Genomic DNA, 20,977 nt, shown 5'->3' with positions numbered 1-20,977 from the left:
TCCGGAACATCCTTACCTATTCTCTTTATACTTTTCAAAGGTTAGCTTTGCTCATATTTTCCTTTTTCTTTAGATTTTTAATTTCTAATTACAGTTCTGCTGTCTCTTCAGTATTCTCTTACCACTAAGCAAGCGACTTTATTGGTGGCCAGTCTCATCACCGAGGACACTACGGCAAGGAGCACTTGTTTTATTCACGGGCTGAGAAAAAAACGGGATTTTTTTTGCTGACTCGGTGCAAAGTATACAAAATGTCTCCCATGGTGTATTTCACAGTTACACAATAAGTTGTTACCGGCTAGGCATCTGATTTTTCTAAAAGTTGTACGTGTCAGACCTTGCAAACTCAGATCTTAAATTGGTTATTTGACTTTTAAGACAGGCCAGTGCTTGAACATTTCAAAGGTGGAATTAAAAATTGTAACATACTGCATTTTTATTACTGACAGGACTTACAGCGATTCCCTCACTAAAATTATTCTGCCAGATGATTTCAACTGCAGAATTTAAAACATGACTACAATGCTGGCTATTATATTGAGTGTACTCTCTGTTGAAACAAAAGGACGATTACGTCACCGAACGAATTATCACCGTTTGGTAGTAAACCGCGGAGAAAAACAACGTTTATATGGATATTTTAACCTCACGGACCTTTTTATCCTGCTTCTGACTGTCCTTGTTTTGGGAGAAAATATCGCCCAACATTAAATTACTGGTACTGCAGACATGGAAAGTACCTTTGCACAAGACACTTTGGCATTGCTACGTCATATTGATATACTGACCAAGTAGATTATGTAGGAACTTGGTTTAGTCTAGGATGAAGTCAATCACATGGCTGAACATCGGCACTGCAGCATGTTAATCCAAACACAATAGTACGTACAAACAAAATGTTCAAATCGGTTTTTAAAGGTCCCTAAACGATGGTCACTGTTTGGTTTAATTATGCGTAACGTCTTAGAAGCATCTAAGGTCATTTAAGGACGAAGTAACTAAGAAAAGCATCCGTGTTAAACTGATTGATTAGGCGTTAACGCAGGGTAGGTTGGCCTGTCACATGTTTAATACCGCATATGACCAGCGTTTGTGCCGAGTACAGCGTTGTAGCGTCGTCGCTCTGAACTCGTTAATGTGAACGGGCTTCTAGTCCCATTTATCGATCACTGCTAGAGATCATTGCTAGAGACCATTGCTAAAGACCATTGCTTGATATCATTGCTAGAGACCATTGCTAGAAATCATTGCTAGAGATCATTGCTAGATATCATTGCTAGAGACCATTGCTAGAGATCATTGCTAGAGACCATTGCTAGAGAACATTCCTAGAGACCATTGCTAGAGACCATTGCTAGAGATCATTGTTAGAGACCATTGCTAGAGAACATTGCTAGAGATCATTGCTAGATATCATTGCTAGAGGTCATTGCTAGAGACCATTGCTAGAGACCACAATAAAACATTGGTGTTGATATATACAGTATATATACTACTCACATTTTGCTAAGGATCACTTTTATTTTGGGGCATATGTGAAAATGAATATTTCATTTGGTTTATACTGGGATTATTTTTGAAAAAATAATTTGTCCTTTTAATTTATCAGCATGCAAAACTTCCAAAAATCGTAATTACAGTCGGAAAATGAGCCACAGGTTAAGGGTTACCTTTAAAATTGGTAACAACGTGGTATTCACCAAAAAACTTAAATTGAACAAAACTCATCCTAAATAAACAGAAACTGTTTTAGTATCGAGTGTGACGCCCATGAGTATCAATTGCAGCTTCACAACGTATGCGCATGCCCCGAATGAGATCGCGTATCCGTTTTTGTGGTATAGCGTTCCACGCAGCTACCAAAGCTGTTCCAAGCTCATGTAGCGTTCTTGGCTGAACATTTCTGGCAGAGAGAGCTGTCTGCAGCATGTCCCACACATGCTCGATGGGATTTAGATCCGGCGAGAGGGTTGGCCAATCCTTTCGTTGAATAGTCTCTTGCTGTAGATACTGCTCATTCACCCTTGCTCTATGTGGCCTAGCACTATCGTCCATAAGGATGAAGTCAGGGCCGATAGCGCCAGCGTAGGGAGATTTCATCGTAGTAAATCCGGGCCGTAACGGTACCATTATGGAATACATGGAGATCAGTTTTCCCACGAAAGCTTATGCCTCCCCACACCATCACTGAACCTCCGCCATATTGGTCACGTTCCACAACGTTACCTGCCTGGAACTTCTCCCCATGTTGTCTCCATACTCTAACGCGTCTGTAGGTGAAGTCGAGACAGAATCTGGACTCGTCAGTAAAAAGAACCTGTTCCCATTCCTGAAGAGTCCAAGTACTGTGACCTTGGTCCCAATCTAATCGGTCCCTAACATGTCGGACAGTTAATGGAACTCGTATTGCTGGTCTACGTGACCTTAAACCAGCATCATGAAGACGGTTCCTAACTGTCTGAGTGGCTACCCGGGTACTAGAAGCATTTAGGAGGTCATTTCTTAAAGTTGTGGCAGTCTGGAACCTGTGACGGTCTTGGCGCTGCGTTGTAGCCATAGAACGACCTCAAGCATGACGTCTGGAAGGGTTTCCGTTAGTTTGAAAACGAATCGACATTTTTACCACCCACTTTGAGACACCCCAAGGTCTGCTGCAACCTGACGTTGAGACATGCTAGCTTGTAGCATTCCGATGCCCCTATTCATTTCACCGTCATTTAACCGTTGTCTGGTTCGTCTTTGTGCCATATTAACACAAATGATTTCCTTAACAATTTAAACAACGCCTTACTTAGCATAGCTTAGCTTTTGAAAGAGGTGCACATGTGGAAAAGCGTGCACGCGCTTTTATGGTTGACTGAACACACCCACACAAGACGATTTGGAATGCTAACATATTCACACAAAACAGTACGGAAGGAAAATATAATATCCTTCCCAACATTTTGATTTTTTTCTTCTTCAAAATATAGGTGATCCTTAGCAAAATGTGAGTTGTATATATAAACGTAGCTTGTACCTATTGGTCTGAAACTTTATTCAAATGGTACATTACTGATTTCGTTTAGGACAATAAGGCAATGGAGTATGATGACGCATAAAATGGTTCATTGGCATGGCATTTCATTCTCTTTTGTATCCAAACTGTATATTACGAAATGACACCTTATTTAAGTCAATTCATATACCTAAGGCATTTGGAGCTTATATTCTCTTTTACAAGCTGATTACTAAACTATGTATTATGAGTACATTCGTAACATGTTATCATAAATGAGCTTGACGTGCTATAAACATTGTACATTTATAATGTTTATACCATGCCCAGGTCAGTTATAACAACATTGAATGCTCTGAAATGACACATTATCTAAAGTTTACTTATCAGTATAGGTCGCACGACTAGATCAACATGTCTCTTAAATCCACAAAGAGATATTTGGCCATTTTTAAAAATAAGTAAAGTCAGATTTATCGAATCTATACAACGAGACATGTTTACAATCAATAAGTTTGAGTTATGAATTCAGTGCTTGTCACTCCCCTTATACGTGTATAATTCATTTATAAAATGTTATGGAATGGACGAGCAGACATTCCTTTTTGAGAAAAACAAGTCACAAATGGGCAAGTCCATTCTGAAGTGTCATTCTCAACGTCTGTTCAAGTATTCTCATAGTGAAAACCCATAAAGATTGCGTTATTATCATGCTACTGGTGATAGTGTAAAACAGTATATAGATGATACAGGTGTTATAGATAATAGAGGTGTTATAGATGATAAAGGTGTTATAGATGATACAGGTGTTATAGATGATACAGGTGTTATAGATAATAGAGGTATTATAGATGATACAGGTGTTATAGATAATAGAGGTGTTATAGATGATAAAGGTGTTATAGATGATACAGGTGTTATAGATAATAGAGGTGTTATAGATGATAGAGGTGTTATAGATGATAAAGGTGTTATATATGATAGAGGTGTTATAGATGATAGAGGTGTTATAGATGATAAAGGTGTTATAGATGATAGAGGTGTTATAGATGATAGAGGTGTTATAGATGGTAAAGGTATTATATATGATAGAGGTGTTATAGATGATAGAGGTGTTATAGATGATAGAGGTGTTATAGATGATAGAGGTGTTATATATGATAGAGGTGTTATAGATGATAGAGGTGTTATATATGATAGAGGTGTTATAGATGATAAAAGTGTTATAGATGATAGAGGTGTTATAGATGATAGAGGTGTTATATATGATAGAGGTGTTATAGATGAAAGAGGTGTTATAGATGATAGAGGTGTTATAGATGATAAATGTGTTATTGATGATAAAGGTGTTATATATGATAAAGGTGTTATAGATGATACAGGTGTTATAGATGATACAGGTGTTATAGATGATAGAGGTGTAATAGATGATAGAGGTGTTATAGATGGTAAAGGTGTTATATATGATAGAGGTGTTATAGATGAAAGAGGTGTTATAAATGATAAATGTGTTATAGATGATAGAGGTGTTATAGATGATAGAGGTGTTATTGATGATAAAGGTGTTATATATGATAGAGGTGTTATAGATGATAGAGGTGTTATAGATGATATAGGTGTTATAGATGATAGAGGTGTTAAAGATGATAAATGTGTTATAGATGGTAAAGGTGTTATTGATGATAAAGGTGTTATTGATGATAAAGGTGTTATTGATGGTAAAGGTGTTATAGATGATAAAGGTGTTATAGATGGTAAAGGTGTTATTGATGATAAAGGTGTTATATATGATAAAGGTGTTATAGATGATAGAGGTGTTATAAATGATAAAGGTGTTATAGATGAACGAGGTGTTATAGATGATAAAGGTGTTATTGATGATAAAGGTGTTATAGATGATAAAGGTGTTATAGATGATAAAGGTGTATAGATGAAAAATGTGTTATAGATGATAGAGGTGTTATAAATGATAGAGGTGTTATAGATGATAAAGGTGTTATAGATGATAAAGGTGTAATAGATGATACATGTGTAATAGATGATAAAGGTGTTATAGATTATAAAGGTGTTATTGATGATAAAGGTGTTATTGTTGATACAGGTGTTATAGATGATAAAGGTGTCATTGTTGATAAAGGTGTTATTGTTGATAAAGGTGTTATAGATGATAAGGTGTTATTGTTTTTAAAGGTGTTATAGATGATAAAGGTGATATTGTAGATGATAAAGGTGATATTGTAGATGATAAAGGTGCTAAAGATGATAAAGGTGTAATAGATGATACATATGTAATAGATGATAAAGGTGCTAAAGATGATAAAGGTGTAATAGATGATACATGTGGAATAGATGATACATGTGTAATAGATGATACATGTGGAATAGATGATACATGTGGAATAGATGATACATGTGGAATAGATGATAAAGGGGTGTTATAGATGATAAAGGTGTTATAGATGATAAAGGTGTTATATATGATAAGGTGTTATTAATGTTAAAGGTGTTATAGATGATAAAAGTGTTATAGATGATAAAGTCGTTATAGATGATAAAGGTGTTATTGTTGATACAGGTGTTATAGATGATAAATGTGTTATTGTTGATAAAGGTGTTATAGATGATAAAGTTGTTATTGTTGATACAGGTGTTATTGTTGATACAGGTGTTATAGATAATAAAGGTGTTATTGTTGATACAGGTGTTATAGATAATAAAGGTGTTATTGTTGATACAGGTGTTATAGATGATAAAGGTGTTGTAGATAATAAATGTGTTATTGTTGATACAGGTGTTATAGATGATAAAGGTGATATTGTAGATGATAAAGGTGTTATAGATGATAAAGGTGTTATTGGTGATAAAGGTGTTATAGATGATAAAGTTGTTATAGATGGTAAAAGTGTTATTGATGATAAAGGTGTTATAGATGATAAAGGGGTTATAGATGATAAAGGTGTTATAGATGATAAAGGTGTTATTGATGTTAAGGGTGTTAAAGAACATAAAGGTGTTATAGATGATAAAGGTGTTATTGATGTTAAAGGTGTTATAGATGATAAAGGTGTTATAGATGATAAGGTGTTATTGTTTTTAAAGGTGTTATAGATGATAAAGGTGCTATAGATGCTAAAGGTGTTATTGTTGATACAGGTGTTATAGATGATAAAAGTGTTATAGATGATAAAGGTGTTATAGATGATAAGGTGGTATTAATGTTAAAGGTGTTATAGATGATAAAAGTGTTATAGATGATAAAGGTGTTATAGATGATAAGGTGTTATTGTTTTTAAAGGTGTTATAGATGATAAAGGTGCTATAGATGATAAAGGTGTTATTGTTGATACAGGTGTTATAGATGATAAAGGTGTTATTGTTGATACAGGTGTTATAGATGATAAAAGTGTTATAGATGATAAAGGTGTTATAGATGATAAGGTGGTATTGTTGATACAGGTGTTATTGTTGATACAGGTGTTATTGTTGATAAAGGTGTTATTGGTGATAAAGGTGTTATAGATGATAAAGGTGTTATAGATGATAAAGGTGTTATAGATGATAAAGGTGTTATAGATGATAAAGGTGTTATTGTTGATACAGGTGTTATAGATGATAAATGTGTTATTGTTGATAAAGGTGTTATAGATGATAAAGTTGTTATTGTTGATAAAGGTGTTATTGTTGATACAGGTGTTATAGATAATAAAGGTGTTATTGTTGATACAGGTGTTATAGATGATAAAGGTGTTGTAGATAATAAATGTGTTATTGTTGATACAGGTGATATGGATGATAAAGGTGATATTGTTGATGATAAAGGTGTTATAGATGATAAAGGTGTTATTGGTGATAAAGGTGTTATAGATGATAAAGTTGTTATTGTTGATACAGGTGTTATAGATGATAAATGTGTTATAGATGATAAAGGGGTTATAGATGATAAAGGTGTTATAGATGATAAAGGTGTTATTGATGAAAAAGGTGTTATTGATGATAAAGGTGTTATAGATGATACAGGTGTTATAGATGGTACAGGTGTTATAGATGATAAAGGTGTTGTAGATGATAAAGGTGTTACAGATAGTAAAGGTGTTATAGATGATAAAGGTGTTATTGATGATAAAGGTGCTATAGATGATAAAGGTGTTATTGATGGTGAAGGTGTTATAGCTGATAAAGGTGTTATATATGATAAAGGTGTTATAGATGGTACAGGTGTTATTGGTGATAAAGGTGTTATTGATGATAAAGGTGTTATTGTTGATAAAGGTGTTATTGGTGATAAAGGTGTTATTGTTGATAAAGGTGTTATAGATGGTAAAGGTGTTATATATGATAAAGGTGTTATAGATGATAAAGGTGTTATAGATCGTAAAGGTGTTATTGATGATACAGGTGTTATAGATGATAAATGTGTTATAGATGGTAAAGGTGTTATAGATGATAAAGGTGTTATTGTTGATACATGTGTTATAGATGATAAAGGTGTTATTGTTGATACAGGTACCGGTGTTATTGATGATAAAGGTGTTATTGTTGATAAAGGTGTTATAGATGGTAAAGGTGTTATAGATGATAAATGTGTTGTTGGTGATAGAGGTGTTATAGATGATAAAGGTGTTATTGGTGATAAAGGTGTTATTGTTGATAAAGGTGTTATTGGTGATAAAGGTGTTATTGGTGATAAAGGTGTTATTGATGATAAAGGTGTTATAGATGGTAAAGGTGTTATAGATGACAAAGGTGTTATTGTTGATACATGTGTTATAGATGATAAAGTTGTTATTGTTGATACAGGTGTTATTGTTGATACAGGTGTTATAGACAATAAAGATGTTATTGTTGATACAGGTGTTATAGATGATAAAGATGTTATTGTTGATACAGGTGTTATAGATGATAAAGATGTTATTGTTCATACAGGTGTTATAGATGATAAAGGTGTTATTGATGATAAAGGTGTTATAGATGGTAAAGGTGTTATATATGATAAAGGTGTTATAGATGATACAGGTGTTATAGATGATAAAGGTGTTATTGATGATAAAGGTGTTATTGGTGATAAAGGTGTTATAGATGATAAAGGTGTTATTGGTGATAAAGGTGGACTATAGACACCTTATTCAGTGTATCTTATTTGTTCCTCTATAAAGATGTTATCGAGACACCTTAATCAGTGTATCTTATTTGTTACTCTATAAAGGTGTATTATAGACACCTTAATCAGTGTATCTGATTTGTTACTCTATAAAGGTGTTATTATAGACACCTTAATCAGTGTATCTGATCTGTTACTCTATAAAGGTGTTATTATAGACACTTTAATCAGTATATCTGATTTGTTACTCTATAAAGGTGTATTATAGACACCCTAATCAGTGTATCTGATTTGTTACTCTATAAAGGTGTTATTATAGACACCTTAATCAGTGTATCTGATTTGTTACTCTATAAAGGTATATTATAAACACCTTAATCAGTGTATCTGCCTTATAACCCCAGCCACGCTGATTGTAGGACATTTGCGTTTGTCGGCAAATTCAAAATGCGCATGTCAACGCTAAAGCTGTATATTAACTTTCAATTTATTCGATTTCATTTCATCAGATGGTAATTCCTTTCTAAAAGCATTGTGACCTCAGACACAATGTTAACGGTCAGTAGACGGATATGTAGTCTGTGTTCCAATCAATATGACACAATTCAACCAGATGTCCGTTCAGTCCATCCATCCCTTGGTACAATATCACAACCCAGTGGATGGGTGGATAGAACAGTCAGCACACTAGATCTAGTCAACGGTTTAGTCACAATAAAAAAGAACATATGAGATATGAATAGGAAGTTTAATTCTAAAAAAATGATCATTGCATATCATTACAAAAATATACAGGTATTTTTCTGATTATTGGAATGTAATAATGATAAAGCCAATGGGAACCAACTCATTAATGTTCTTATACAGACAAAGCAAACAATATTTAATGTTCGTATAAATATAAAAAAAGACATTGATTGGAAGTTAACGCATGCATGGATTTCTGCACAAACTATTTTTTAAAAAGAAGACAACACCACAAGTCGGCTTTAACATGACGTTTTAGTCATATATGTATGAACTTACTATATAGGTAAAGTGAATTACATCATGTAAAACTGAAACCTTATGGACTTTCTATTTTGTAAGTGAATTACGTTATATATAGCTATACATTTATGATTTTCTATCCTAAAACTGTATAACATTGATAAAACTACGGCTCCTGGACTTTTTATAGTGAATTACGTTATACTTAGCTCTAGATTTCCCGTCTACAGTAGACTTGTACAACACTATGTACTTCAATAGAGTCTGTGACTACCTGTTATTGATCATATCATGCATAACTTTTGCACTAGTTTCTGGTTTGTCAAGTAAAACTTTGTTCTTATTTTTGATTACTTAATCACTATATATTTATTTTAGTAACTTTTGAAAAGTCGGTAACCTTTAATGAACTGTTTGGTTATAGCACGAGAACATAACAGTTATAAATTGAAATACAGTGTTTACGGCACGAATTGGCATAGATATTTGAAAATGCACAATTATAACATCAAATAATAAATACAAATAAATGATATATTACAGAAACGCTCACATTTACATCACTTATTGCGTGCCATATGTGTCGATAATGTCGAATAAGTCTTAACACGTGCAGGGTATGAAAGGATAGCTAAGAACTTGTACAATCATAATTATGTAACTGTATAGTAGAACGAGCCAGGTAATCATATCCTGATGATAAGCGAGTTAACCAGCTATTGAGTACGAAACTAAAATGTACAAACTAAAATGTAAGAAATAATTCCAGATATAAAACGTATTTTACTGACTAGCGAATAGACCTGTCCGGACAAATTCTTGGCTGTTTACGAAACAAAGAATCTCATAAAACACACACACATCAACAATATGGATATTAAATATCACACAAGCTTACTATAATGACACTTTGTTCATTCATATGTTATAATAAACAGTTTAACCTAAATGACTAGCTAATTAACACATTGGTAGTTAAATATCTGTCCAGCAGATAATATAATGATTACGACATTAGATGTCAAAAGAGACAATCACAACGTAGTCTGTTGTCTTTACCTAATAGTAATAAAGACCCTGTTGTGAACGACACAATAGAACAGAGGAAACCGACGTCATTATTGTTGGTATTATACAATGTCCCACACGACACCAAGACAATAATATCAACATCTTGTATAAAGAAGACACACGCTTAACAGACTACAAACATAAATTACGAGCCAGATTATGATAAACATATTACTTTCGTATCCGAATATCTGTGTGCTGCTACGTCCGTTAATGACAGGTATGACCCTGTATATTATGTCTAGTAGGCACTAATACAATGTGTCAAAAAAAGGTACAATGACCGACAGAAACTTGTTAAAAAATACAAACGTGGGACATATATTTTGTGTATGACTCAGCGTCATTAAACAAGAATTAAATTAACAGAAACATGAAATTATGCACAAAAATCTTGATTCATTATAAGTAGAAATGTACGCAGTATCGTAGGCAAGGGAGGTAAGCACAGTGGATTTAAATAGAAACGTGATGAACAAAAGATGACAATGTAACAAATGAAAGCCCGGAATACATAAGGATAATTATATATACGACTGACTATACGGGACGAGGACAACAAATCACCGTCATATATTATTTGAGCTCCGCATTGATCATCTGGTACACGTCTACAAACATAACCTATGTATAAGCTATAAAACGATACTAACACATACCAAAACTCTCGTCCGACCATACCTCCCCAAGGAGTGGCAGACCCAGAAACTCATCTGCAAAGGATTCCGAATGATCCTTCGAGGGTTTCCATAGAGAGAAATTGGGAAAATACATGTTGTTGTAAAAGGCGTGCTGTGGGATGACCGACGCCCTGGAAGCTCTCCTAGGTCGGCCACTGTAGTGATATCGACTAAACATTGTCACCAAATCACGTACAAACGGGAAGTGTTTGCTATACAAACAATAGGTTAAAAAATAAAATTTATAATCACGATCACAAAACGACCACCGTCATCTGTTGTCATTTTGTTTCATGGCTAAGGCTCAACAAGCAGAAATAACACATATCCCTATAATGACTGTTTAAAATCATGGAATCAGTCCAAAATGAATCCAAACACTCTCACATATGAAGTGAAATAAACTGAATAAAGCGATTAATTGGAAAATGAAAAATTGTATGTTTTTGGCGTAAAGGTGATGATCTCCCATCTCGGCTATTGTATGGTCAGGAGACTCTCAGGTAAAGCGTTGTAATGGTCCTCTTCTCCTCACACACTGGATGTAAGACATCTCTCCGTCACGCATTCTCGTAGATCGCTGAAAAGAAAAATACATATTTACACCTACTGAAATACATCATGATAAGAGCTTGGCACAAATCCACCTCTTGTTCTTCTTCCAATTTCTTTGAATGTTTGATTGACTTTGATTTTGCGATTTACGTTTTCTATAAAATGAAATTAGGTGAACCACGTATGGTTTCTGTAAAACTGAGCGAAATGGAAAGAAAACTGTGAATGAACAAGTAATATTGACATATGACAACGGCAATCCTTAGAAACCAACGGATGCTAAATCGGGCTGAGGAGTCGCTGGTGACTACAGACGACAGAGCCAAACACGAGCATATTTATCTATACTTAATAGCGGCTTTCGATAAACATAAACAACCCACTGAAAACGTACAACACACTGCTATCAAACAGTGTGATTGATTTAGAACCCGCCATAGACAGGAAACAACAAGGAGGAAAGTTAATGGAGAATGTCGAAATAGATGAAAGTTACAAGGAAGTGTACTAATAATATCTAATCTATGCTTACAATATATATCAACGACTTACCAGAATTCTTTAGATTAAAGCCTTTCTGTCGCCTCCGACATCAAACTATACAATAGTGACAACTTTGCTTCTCAATTTCACTCCGTATAACTGAAGAGTTCTTAGCACGCAAAACAAAAATTCCCAACACTCCAACCCGTCAAAACCAGATTGAAAGACATACAACGCCGAAGAGGCAAGGGGAATCTGAGCCGTGCGCCGAGAAATCCTGGCAGAAGGGAGATAACGCTAACGGGACCAAACAAAACACAATCCAACATAAAGGCTTTTAACTATGGATAACCTATAGTTATAAACTGTCCGTCAGGCCTTACCGACCCGGAAAGTATAGTAGGGTAGAGGGGGATTTAAAATGTACTAAGGAAGGATTGATGTTACTCATACTTCTTCTTTTCCCCCTAAAGTATGAATATCAACACAAAAAAACAGCATTTCTTTACACCTGATTTCAAGCATTTGATGAACATTGTAATTCTTAAAAAAGGGACGTAAATCAGAAAAAATGAAATGTCTATAATATATGAATGCCTTTCTCCCCTGAAGTGTCACGTTTGACAAATTTCTGTAAATAGTAACGACCGCTGACCTTGACATTTTGGTGAAATACGAACCCTGAAGTATTCTTATGTTGATTATTGTATAAAGTTTGATGAAATCTGTCAAGCTGCTGGACTGATATCACTGGATTCGTTGATAAATGGATACAGATAGAAATTGTGACCCTTGACTTTTGAACCCTGAACCATGATTTCATTAAAAGTATTCTCAAACTCTACCTTTATATACTGTTTGACCAAAAGCTATTAAGAAATAGCTACAGCGATAAACCGGGATACAGCACACGAAGAGGCGGGACGGACTAGGGTACCCCCCATTCCCACCTTCCGTCTTTGACTTTTCCCGTCTAATTAGATCTGTGGACATATCTTGTAGCACTGCATCTTTTCTAGGAGACATTAGTATTGAAAAGAATGTTTATATATTCTTAAAACCGCCTCAAAATATGAAAGTAATTGCTACTTAGATGTATATTGCTGAAGATCAACAAAGGAAGCATCTCAAGAACAGGACGTGTTCCTGAGGATACTCACGTTCGCAATTGTCCTCGTCTTCCTCGTCTTCCTCTTCCTCTTCTTCATCCTCATCAGATGAGAGGAAGTCCTTGATGCACTCGTGTATGAATATGTACTGATCCTACAACATATAATATCATTTCCATGTCTTCTTTTGAGATCGAACCCAACATATAAACTTATCTAATAACACGATACGTTCGGTTAATATCAGTTAAACGAAATGCAAAACCAAATTAACAGTTTCCTACAGAAACAACTTAATAAGAAGTCTTACCTCTGTTTGTACCATGTTTGGGCGTTCGTTACGCATGCCCAGTACCATATTGAAGATATCCACTTCCTGATGTCCGGCGTTCAGCTTCTGTATCAGGTGATCCACAGCGATAAACGTCCCCGTACGGCCCACACCAGCACTACGGAGTATCAGACACGAGTTGAACAATGGAAATAAACAGTTAGATAAAGTTTGATTCTAAATAAACTTTTATAAAGTCCAGTTTATTCTATCTATCAAGGCACTATATCATAGCAAAATAATTATGATAGTGTTAATATGTCTTTATATAGATCGTTATTGGAAACATACCATTATAATATCAGTGTCCTGGTTATGACTAATTATCAATTAAAATTCATGTAATAGAATCGGTGGTATTTAATTTCTCAAGAGTAATAATGATTTATGCTGTTTTAAATGAAAGAGAATGTCTGAGAAGCCATTACCTGCAGTGGACAACAATCGGACCATGCAGAGAGGGATTTTTGTGTTTACGACACGACTCCACGAAATGGAGCATGCTATTGGAGGTTGTAGGCGTTCCCATGTCAGGCCATGCTAGGTACAGAAGTTGCTTGACCTGCCTCTGGATGTCCCCCTGTTCAGTATAATGCAAAGCTAGGTATTTACCATTGAAATCTCAGAATAATTAGGGAAGCTACATAGAGATATTCGATTTAAATTTTCGCAAGCTGCAAATACAGATGATATGTATAAGCTGAACAATAAGAGTGTTCACGATAAACCCCCTCAAAACAGGCCAGAGTCAACCGCCAATCATGATATAATGAGCTAAGTAAGCAGGGTATGTACATAGTAGGAAGCGAGACAACATTGAGGATGAACAACAGTACCATGCTGGGCCATTGGGGATGAACAACAGTGCCATGCTGGGCCATTGCGGATGAACAACAGTACCATGCTGGGCCGCCGAGGACTAACATCATTACCATGCTGGGCCATTGAGGATGAACAACAGTACCATGCTGGGCCATTGCGGATGAATAACAGTACCATGCTGGGCCATTGCGGATGAACAACAGTACCATGCTGGGCCGCCGAGGACTAACATCATTACCATGCTGGGCCATTGAGGATGAATAACAGTACCATGCTGGGCCTGTGACCCCGTGTTCTAACGTACGTCATGCTGGGCCTGTGACCCCGTGTTCTAACGTACGACATGCTGGGCCTGTGACCCCGTGTTCTAACGTACGTCATGCTGGGATTCACTATCATTCTACGACAAACAGTATTACACGTACACCAGGGCGGCAATTTAACCATAACACACCCTGCACTATGCACGTCACTGGTCATAAACATACAATGCGCCCTGACCATGGATGTAAAAGTATATACAAGCATCAGGGAATGTTCATGCCTTCCTGGGATGTATCACTGGGGATTTAGTATATTCTTAGGGTCTGTGTAGTCCTGGACCTAATACCTGCAGTGCACCACTATAGGACCAGGGTTCTGGTGAGGCATAAAGAGCCGTACGTCCTGTACGAAGTTTAGCAGGAGCCATGATGTATCAGGGCAGCCCATGTCAGGCCACTTCAGGTAGTGAACCTGCTTCATCTTCTTCTTCCTGTTGTTCTGCATGAGCGGCATATCGTATATTGACACAGTTTACTTTATATATATATATATATCTAACTTTCAGTAATCTCATCAGAGCTTTCCTTCTATTTCGGACGCCATTGTTGAGTATGACATAAAAACTCAACTTAAAAAAAGTCGAAATCCACTATGTATCAGTTCGTGTAAAGGAAAGTGATTGGTTCTTAATATTCAATTGACATCCAATTATTCAACTATTCTTTCTGAAATACAATTCATCAAGTTTAAAACGTCAAATGATGTAAAAATCTTAATGTTTACATGATAGTCGTGTTCGTCGATGATAACGTATGACTCAGAACCTGATGACGCCATTAATGTAGTAACAACTTGATGACACGAGTTACGTACTTATAACCATCTTCATAGTGATGACGAGGATGGCATACTTACCAACTGCAAACTGATAACCCGGATAACGTAGTCAGGCAGATTGGATTCGGAGTCGATGCGGACGATAAGGTCCCCGAAATAGAATGGTTCGGATACAACTTCCGGCCAGTATTGGTCACACTTCCTCTGTACACAACACAGAAAAACCATTAATGTTAATGTGACGTCATACTTCCTCTGTGCACAACACAGAAAAACAATTAATGTTAATTTGACGTCATACTTCCTCTGTGGACAACACAGAAAAACAATTAATATTAATGTGACGTCATACTTCCTCTATACACAACACAGAAACACAATTAATGTTAATGTGATGTCATGCTTCCTCTGAACACAACACAGAAACACAATTAATGTTAATGTGACGTCATACTTCCTCTGTGCACAACACAGAAAAACAGTTAATGTTAATGTGACGTCATACTTCCTCTGTACACAACACAGAAAAATAATTAATGTTAATGTGACATCATACTTCCTCTGTATACAACACAGAAAAACAATTAATGTTAATGTGACGTCATACTCCCTCTGAACACAACACAGAAACACAATAATGTTAATGTGGCGTCATACTTCCTCTGTAAACAACACAGAAACACAATTTATGTTAATGTGACGTCATACTTTCTCTGTATACAACACAGAAAAACAATTAATGTTAATGTGACGTCATACTTCCTCTGTACACACCACAGAAACACAATTTATGTTAATGTGACGTCATACTTCCTCTGTATACAACACAGAAAAACAATTAATGTTAATGTGACGTCATACTCCCTCTGAACACAACACAGAAACACAATTTATGTTAATGTGACGTCATACTTCCTCTGTATACAACACAGAAAAACAATTAATGTTAATGTGACGTCATACTGCCTCTGAACACAACACAGAAACACAAGTTATGTTAATGTGACGTCATACTTCCTCTGTACACAACACAGAAACAAAATAATGTTAACGTAAAGTCTTACTTCCTCTGTACACAACACAAACACAATTAATGATTATGTGACGTCATTATTCCTCTTTACAGAACACAGTAACTCAATTAATGTTAATGTGACGTCATAATTCCTCTGTACACAACACAAACACAATTATTGATTATGTGACGTCATTCTTACTTTGTACACAACACCGAAAAACGATTAATGTTAATGTGACGTCCTACTCCCTCTGAACACAACACAGAAACACAATTTATGTTAATGTGACGTCATACTTCCTCTGTACACAACACAGAAGCACAATTTAAAATTAATGTTAATGTGATGTCATACTTCCTCTGTACACAACACAGAAACACAATTTATGTTAATGTGACGTCATACTTCCTCTGTACACAACACAGAAACACAGTTTATGTTAATGTGACGTCATACTTCCTCTATACACAACACAGAAACACATTTGATGTTAATGTGATTGCATACTTCCTCTGTACACAACACAGAAACACAATAATGTTAATGTGGCGTCATACTTCCTCTGTACACAACACAGAAACACAATTTATGTTAATGTGACGTCATACTTCCTCTATACACAACACAAAAACACAATTTATATTAATGTGACGTCATACTTCCTCTGTACACAACACAGAAACACATTTAATGTTAATGTGATTGCATACTTCCTCTGTACACAACACAGAAACACAATTTATGTTAATGTGACGTCATCACTCCTCTATACTCAACACAGAAAGACAATTAATGTTAATGTGACGTCATTCTTCCACTGTACACAACACAGAAACACAATTAATGTTAATGTGACGTCATACTCCCTCTGTACACAACACAGAAACACAATTTATGTTAATGTGACGTCATACTTCCTCTATACTCAACACAGAAACACAATTAATGTTAATGTGACGTAATACTTCCTCTGTGCACAACCCAGAAACACAATTAATGTTAATTTGACATCATACTTTATCTGTACACAACACAGTAACTCAATTTATGTTATTGTGTCGTCATTCTTCCTATGAACACAAAACAGAAACACAATTCATGTTTATGTGACGTCATTCTTCTTCTGTACACAGCACAGAAACTAAATAAAATTTTATTGACACATCATACGTCCTCTGTATAAAACACAGAAACACAATTATTGTTAATGTGACGTCATACTTCCTCTGTACACAAATCAGAAACACAATTATTGTTAATGTGACGTCATACTTCCTCTGTACACAAATCAGAAACACAATTAATGTTTATGTGACGTCATTCTTCCTCTGTACATAACACAGAAACAAAATAATGTTGACGTAAAGTCTTACTTCCTCTGTACACAACACAAACACAATTAATGATTATGTGACGTCATTATTCCTCTTTACAGAACACAGTAACTCAATTAATGTTAATGTGACGTCATAATTCCTCTGTACACAACACAAACACAATTATTGATTATGTGACGTCATTCTTACTTTGTACACAACACAGGAACTCAATTAATGTTAATGTGACGTCATTCTTCCTCTGTACACAACACAGATAGACAATTAATGGTTATGTGGTATCATACTTCCTCTGTACATAACACAGAAACTCAATTAATGTTACTGTGACGTCATACTTCCTCTGTACACAACACAGAAACACATTTAATGTTAATGTGATGTCATACTTTCTCTGTACACAACACAGAAACACATTTAATGTTAATGTGATTGCATACTTCCTCTGTACACAACACAGAAACTCAATTAATGTTACTGTGACGTCATACTTCCTCTGTACACAACACAGAAACACAATTAATGTTAATGTGATGTCATACTTTCTCTGTACACAACACAGAAACATACTTAATTTTAATGTGATGTCATACTTCCTCTGTACACAACACAGAAAGTCAATTAATGTTGATGTGACGTCATACTAATGCAAGGCAAATTAAATGAGGTTATAATTTGAACCCATTTATCTTCTCACTTATTGTGTCCATCATCACTATATCACTGTCTGACTGAGGTAACAATACATAATCTCCTTTCTTCACTAACTATGTCAACATCACTATCTCACTGACTGACGTATTTTAAAATACGTACCCTTTCGCTCTTCACTAACTGTGTCAACATCACTTTCTCACTGACTGACGTAACAATACGTACCCTTCCTCTCTTCACTAACTGTGTCAACATCACTATCGCACTGACTGACGTAACAATACGTACCCTTCCCCTCTCCACTTACTGTGTCAACATCACTATCTCACTGACTGACGTAACAATACGTACCCTTCCTCTCTCCACTAACTGTGTCAACATCACTATCTAACTGAATGACGTAACAATACGTACCCTTCCTCTCTCCACTTACTGTGTCAACATCACTATGTCACGGACTGGCGTAACAATATGTACCCTTCCTCTCTCCATTAACTGTGTCAACATCACTATGTCACGGACTGACGTAACAATACGTACCCTAACTGTGTAAACATCACTTTCTCACTGACTGACGTAACAATATGTACCCTTCCTCTCTCCACCAACTGTGTCAACATCACTATGTCACGGACTGACGTAACAATACGTACCCTAACTGTGTAAACATCACTTTCTCACTGACTGACGTAACAATACGTACCCTTCCTCTCTCTCCACTATCTGTGTCAACATCACTTTCTCACTGACTCACGTAACAATACGTACCCTTCCTCTCTTCACTTACTGTGTCAACATCACTTTCTCACTGACTGACGTAACAATACGTACCCTTCCTCTCTCCACTAACTGTGTCAACATCACTATGACGCTGACGTTCTGTTCCCAGATCATCCTCCAGAAGTCGTCCTTGGTACACACCAGAGGTCCTTGAGCGGCAATGTATTCTCGCTTTGAATTGTGGCCCTAAAGTACACGTTACAATATTAGTTATATATCAATTAAAAGACAGGATATCCGGGACAAACATGACAAATCTACCCATTAAAGTAGAAGCTATGCTCCCATGTAGCACCCTAACACACCAACAGTGTTTGATATAGGACTATGTCTGAGACAACGTATAAACATTACTCTGTATAGTTTCCATATGAATAGATTTGCAAACTTAGTAGATTTTGAGCAATATTTCGTATGCCAAAATTAATTTTACCTCATATTGTAATAAATGTTAAATCGAATACATACAGGAACACATATCAGAGCTAGATAACTGTTTAGACAGGAAACGTACAGGAATGTAGTTTGCGTTGATGTAGTCTGAGCCGTCTTCTTCATCCAACGGTAAAAGTTTCACTCGACTGTGGTCAACTGCATTAACCAAAACAAAACAGTTTACAAAAAATACAACGACTTTACCACAATGTAGAACTAGATGTGTAAAGTGCTACCTACATGTGTCTGGATAATGACTTTACCAGAATCTAGATATAGACGTGTAAAGTGCTACCTACATGTGTCTGGAGAATGACTTTACCAGAATCTAGAAATAGACATGTAAGGTACTGCCTACATGTGTCTGGAGAATGACGTTACCAAATTATAGAAATAGACATGTAAAGTACTGCCTACATGTGTCTGGATAATGACTTTACAAGAATCTAGATATAGACATGTAAAGTGCTACCTACATGTGTCTGGATAATGACTTTACCAGAATCTAGATATAGACGTGTAAAGTGCTACCTACATGTGTCTGGGGAATGACTTTACCAGAATCTAGAAATAGACATGTAAAGTGCTACCTACATGTGTCTGGATAATGACTTTACCAGAATCTAGAAATAGACGTGTAAAGTGCTACCTACATGCGTCTGGAGAATGACTTTACCAGAATCTAGATATAAACATGTAAAGTGCTACCTACATGTGTCTGGAGAATGACTTTACCAGAATCTAAATATAGACAGGTAAAGTGCTACCTACATGTGTCTGGAGAATTACTTTACCAGAATATAGAAATAGAGATGTAAAGTCCTCCCTACATGTGTCTTGAGAATGACTTTACCAGAATCCAGATATAGACATGTAAAGTGCTACCTACATGTGTCTGGAGAATGACTTTACCAGATTATAGAAAAAGACGTGTAAAGTACTACCTACACGTGTCTGGAGAATTACTTTACCAGAATCTAGAAATAGAGATGTAAATTACTGCCTACATGTGTCCTGATAATGACTTTACCAGAATCTAGACATGTGTTTGGAGAATTACTTTACCAGAATATAGAAATAGAGATGTAAAGTCCTACCTACAGGTGTCTGGAGAATGACTTTACCAGAATCTAGATATAGACGTGTAAAGTGCTACCTTCATGTGTCTGGAGAATGACTTTACCAGATTATAGAAAAAGACGTGTAAAGTACTACCTACACGTGTCTGGAGAATTACTTTACCAGAATCTAGAAATAGGGATGTAAATTACTGCCTACATGTGTCCTGATAATGACTTTACCAGAATCTAGACATGTGTTTGGAGAATGACTTTACCAGAATATAGAAATAGAGATGTAAAGTGCTACCTACATGTGGCTGGAGAATGACTTTACCATAATCTATAAATCAACATGTGAAGTGCTACCTACATGTGTCTGGAGAATGACTTTACCAGAATCTAGATATAGACATGTAAAGTGCTACCTACATGTGTCTGGAGAATGACTTTACC

General features: G+C 35.8%; 2 protein-coding genes across 5 annotated transcripts in view; one reads left to right on the top strand and one right to left on the bottom strand.

Moving 5' to 3' along the window:
• Nucleotides 1-2,245: 2,245 nt before the first annotated feature.
• LOC110462588 (collagen alpha-3(IX) chain-like) lies at nt 2,246-8,112 on the top strand. The gene is made up of 6 exons (XM_021516598.1): nt 2,246-2,342; nt 4,660-4,752; nt 5,189-5,320; nt 7,016-7,315; nt 7,502-7,717; nt 8,066-8,112. Exons 1-6 carry the CDS (start codon nt 2,246-2,248, stop codon nt 8,110-8,112), a joined length of 885 nt encoding a protein of 294 aa, XP_021372273.1.
• Nucleotides 8,113-8,830: 718 nt separating this feature from the next.
• LOC110462581 (receptor-type tyrosine-protein phosphatase eta-like) overlaps nt 8,831-20,977 on the bottom strand; it is a 108,776-nt gene continuing 96,629 nt past the window's right edge. For 3 of the 4 annotated variants that reach the window (XM_021516582.1, XM_021516581.1, XM_021516584.1), the window contains 7 exons: nt 19,543-19,619; nt 19,080-19,214; nt 15,317-15,442; nt 14,748-14,899; nt 13,295-13,433; nt 13,036-13,138; nt 8,831-11,417 (listed from right to left, as the gene is read on the bottom strand). In XM_021516582.1, the coding sequence (XP_021372257.1) occupies nt 11,398-11,417; nt 13,036-13,138; nt 13,295-13,433; nt 14,748-14,899; nt 15,317-15,442; nt 19,080-19,214; nt 19,543-19,619 (752 nt within the window). In that variant the 3' untranslated portion in view covers nt 8,831-11,397. Of the gene's footprint in view, nt 11,418-13,035; nt 13,139-13,294; nt 13,434-13,743; nt 13,896-14,747; nt 14,900-15,316; nt 15,443-19,079; nt 19,215-19,542; nt 19,620-20,977 lie in introns of all 4 variants that reach the window. The other variant, XM_021516583.1, reaches the window with a different exon arrangement.

Source organism: Mizuhopecten yessoensis, unplaced genomic scaffold (assembly GCF_002113885.1).
Source record: "Mizuhopecten yessoensis strain PY_sf001 unplaced genomic scaffold, ASM211388v2 scaffold10809, whole genome shotgun sequence".
Classification (NCBI taxonomy): domain Eukaryota; kingdom Metazoa; phylum Mollusca; class Bivalvia; order Pectinida; family Pectinidae; genus Mizuhopecten; species Mizuhopecten yessoensis.
The sequence above is the reverse complement of the archived record's forward strand: the minus strand, read 5'-3'. Positions and strand labels throughout refer to the sequence as shown.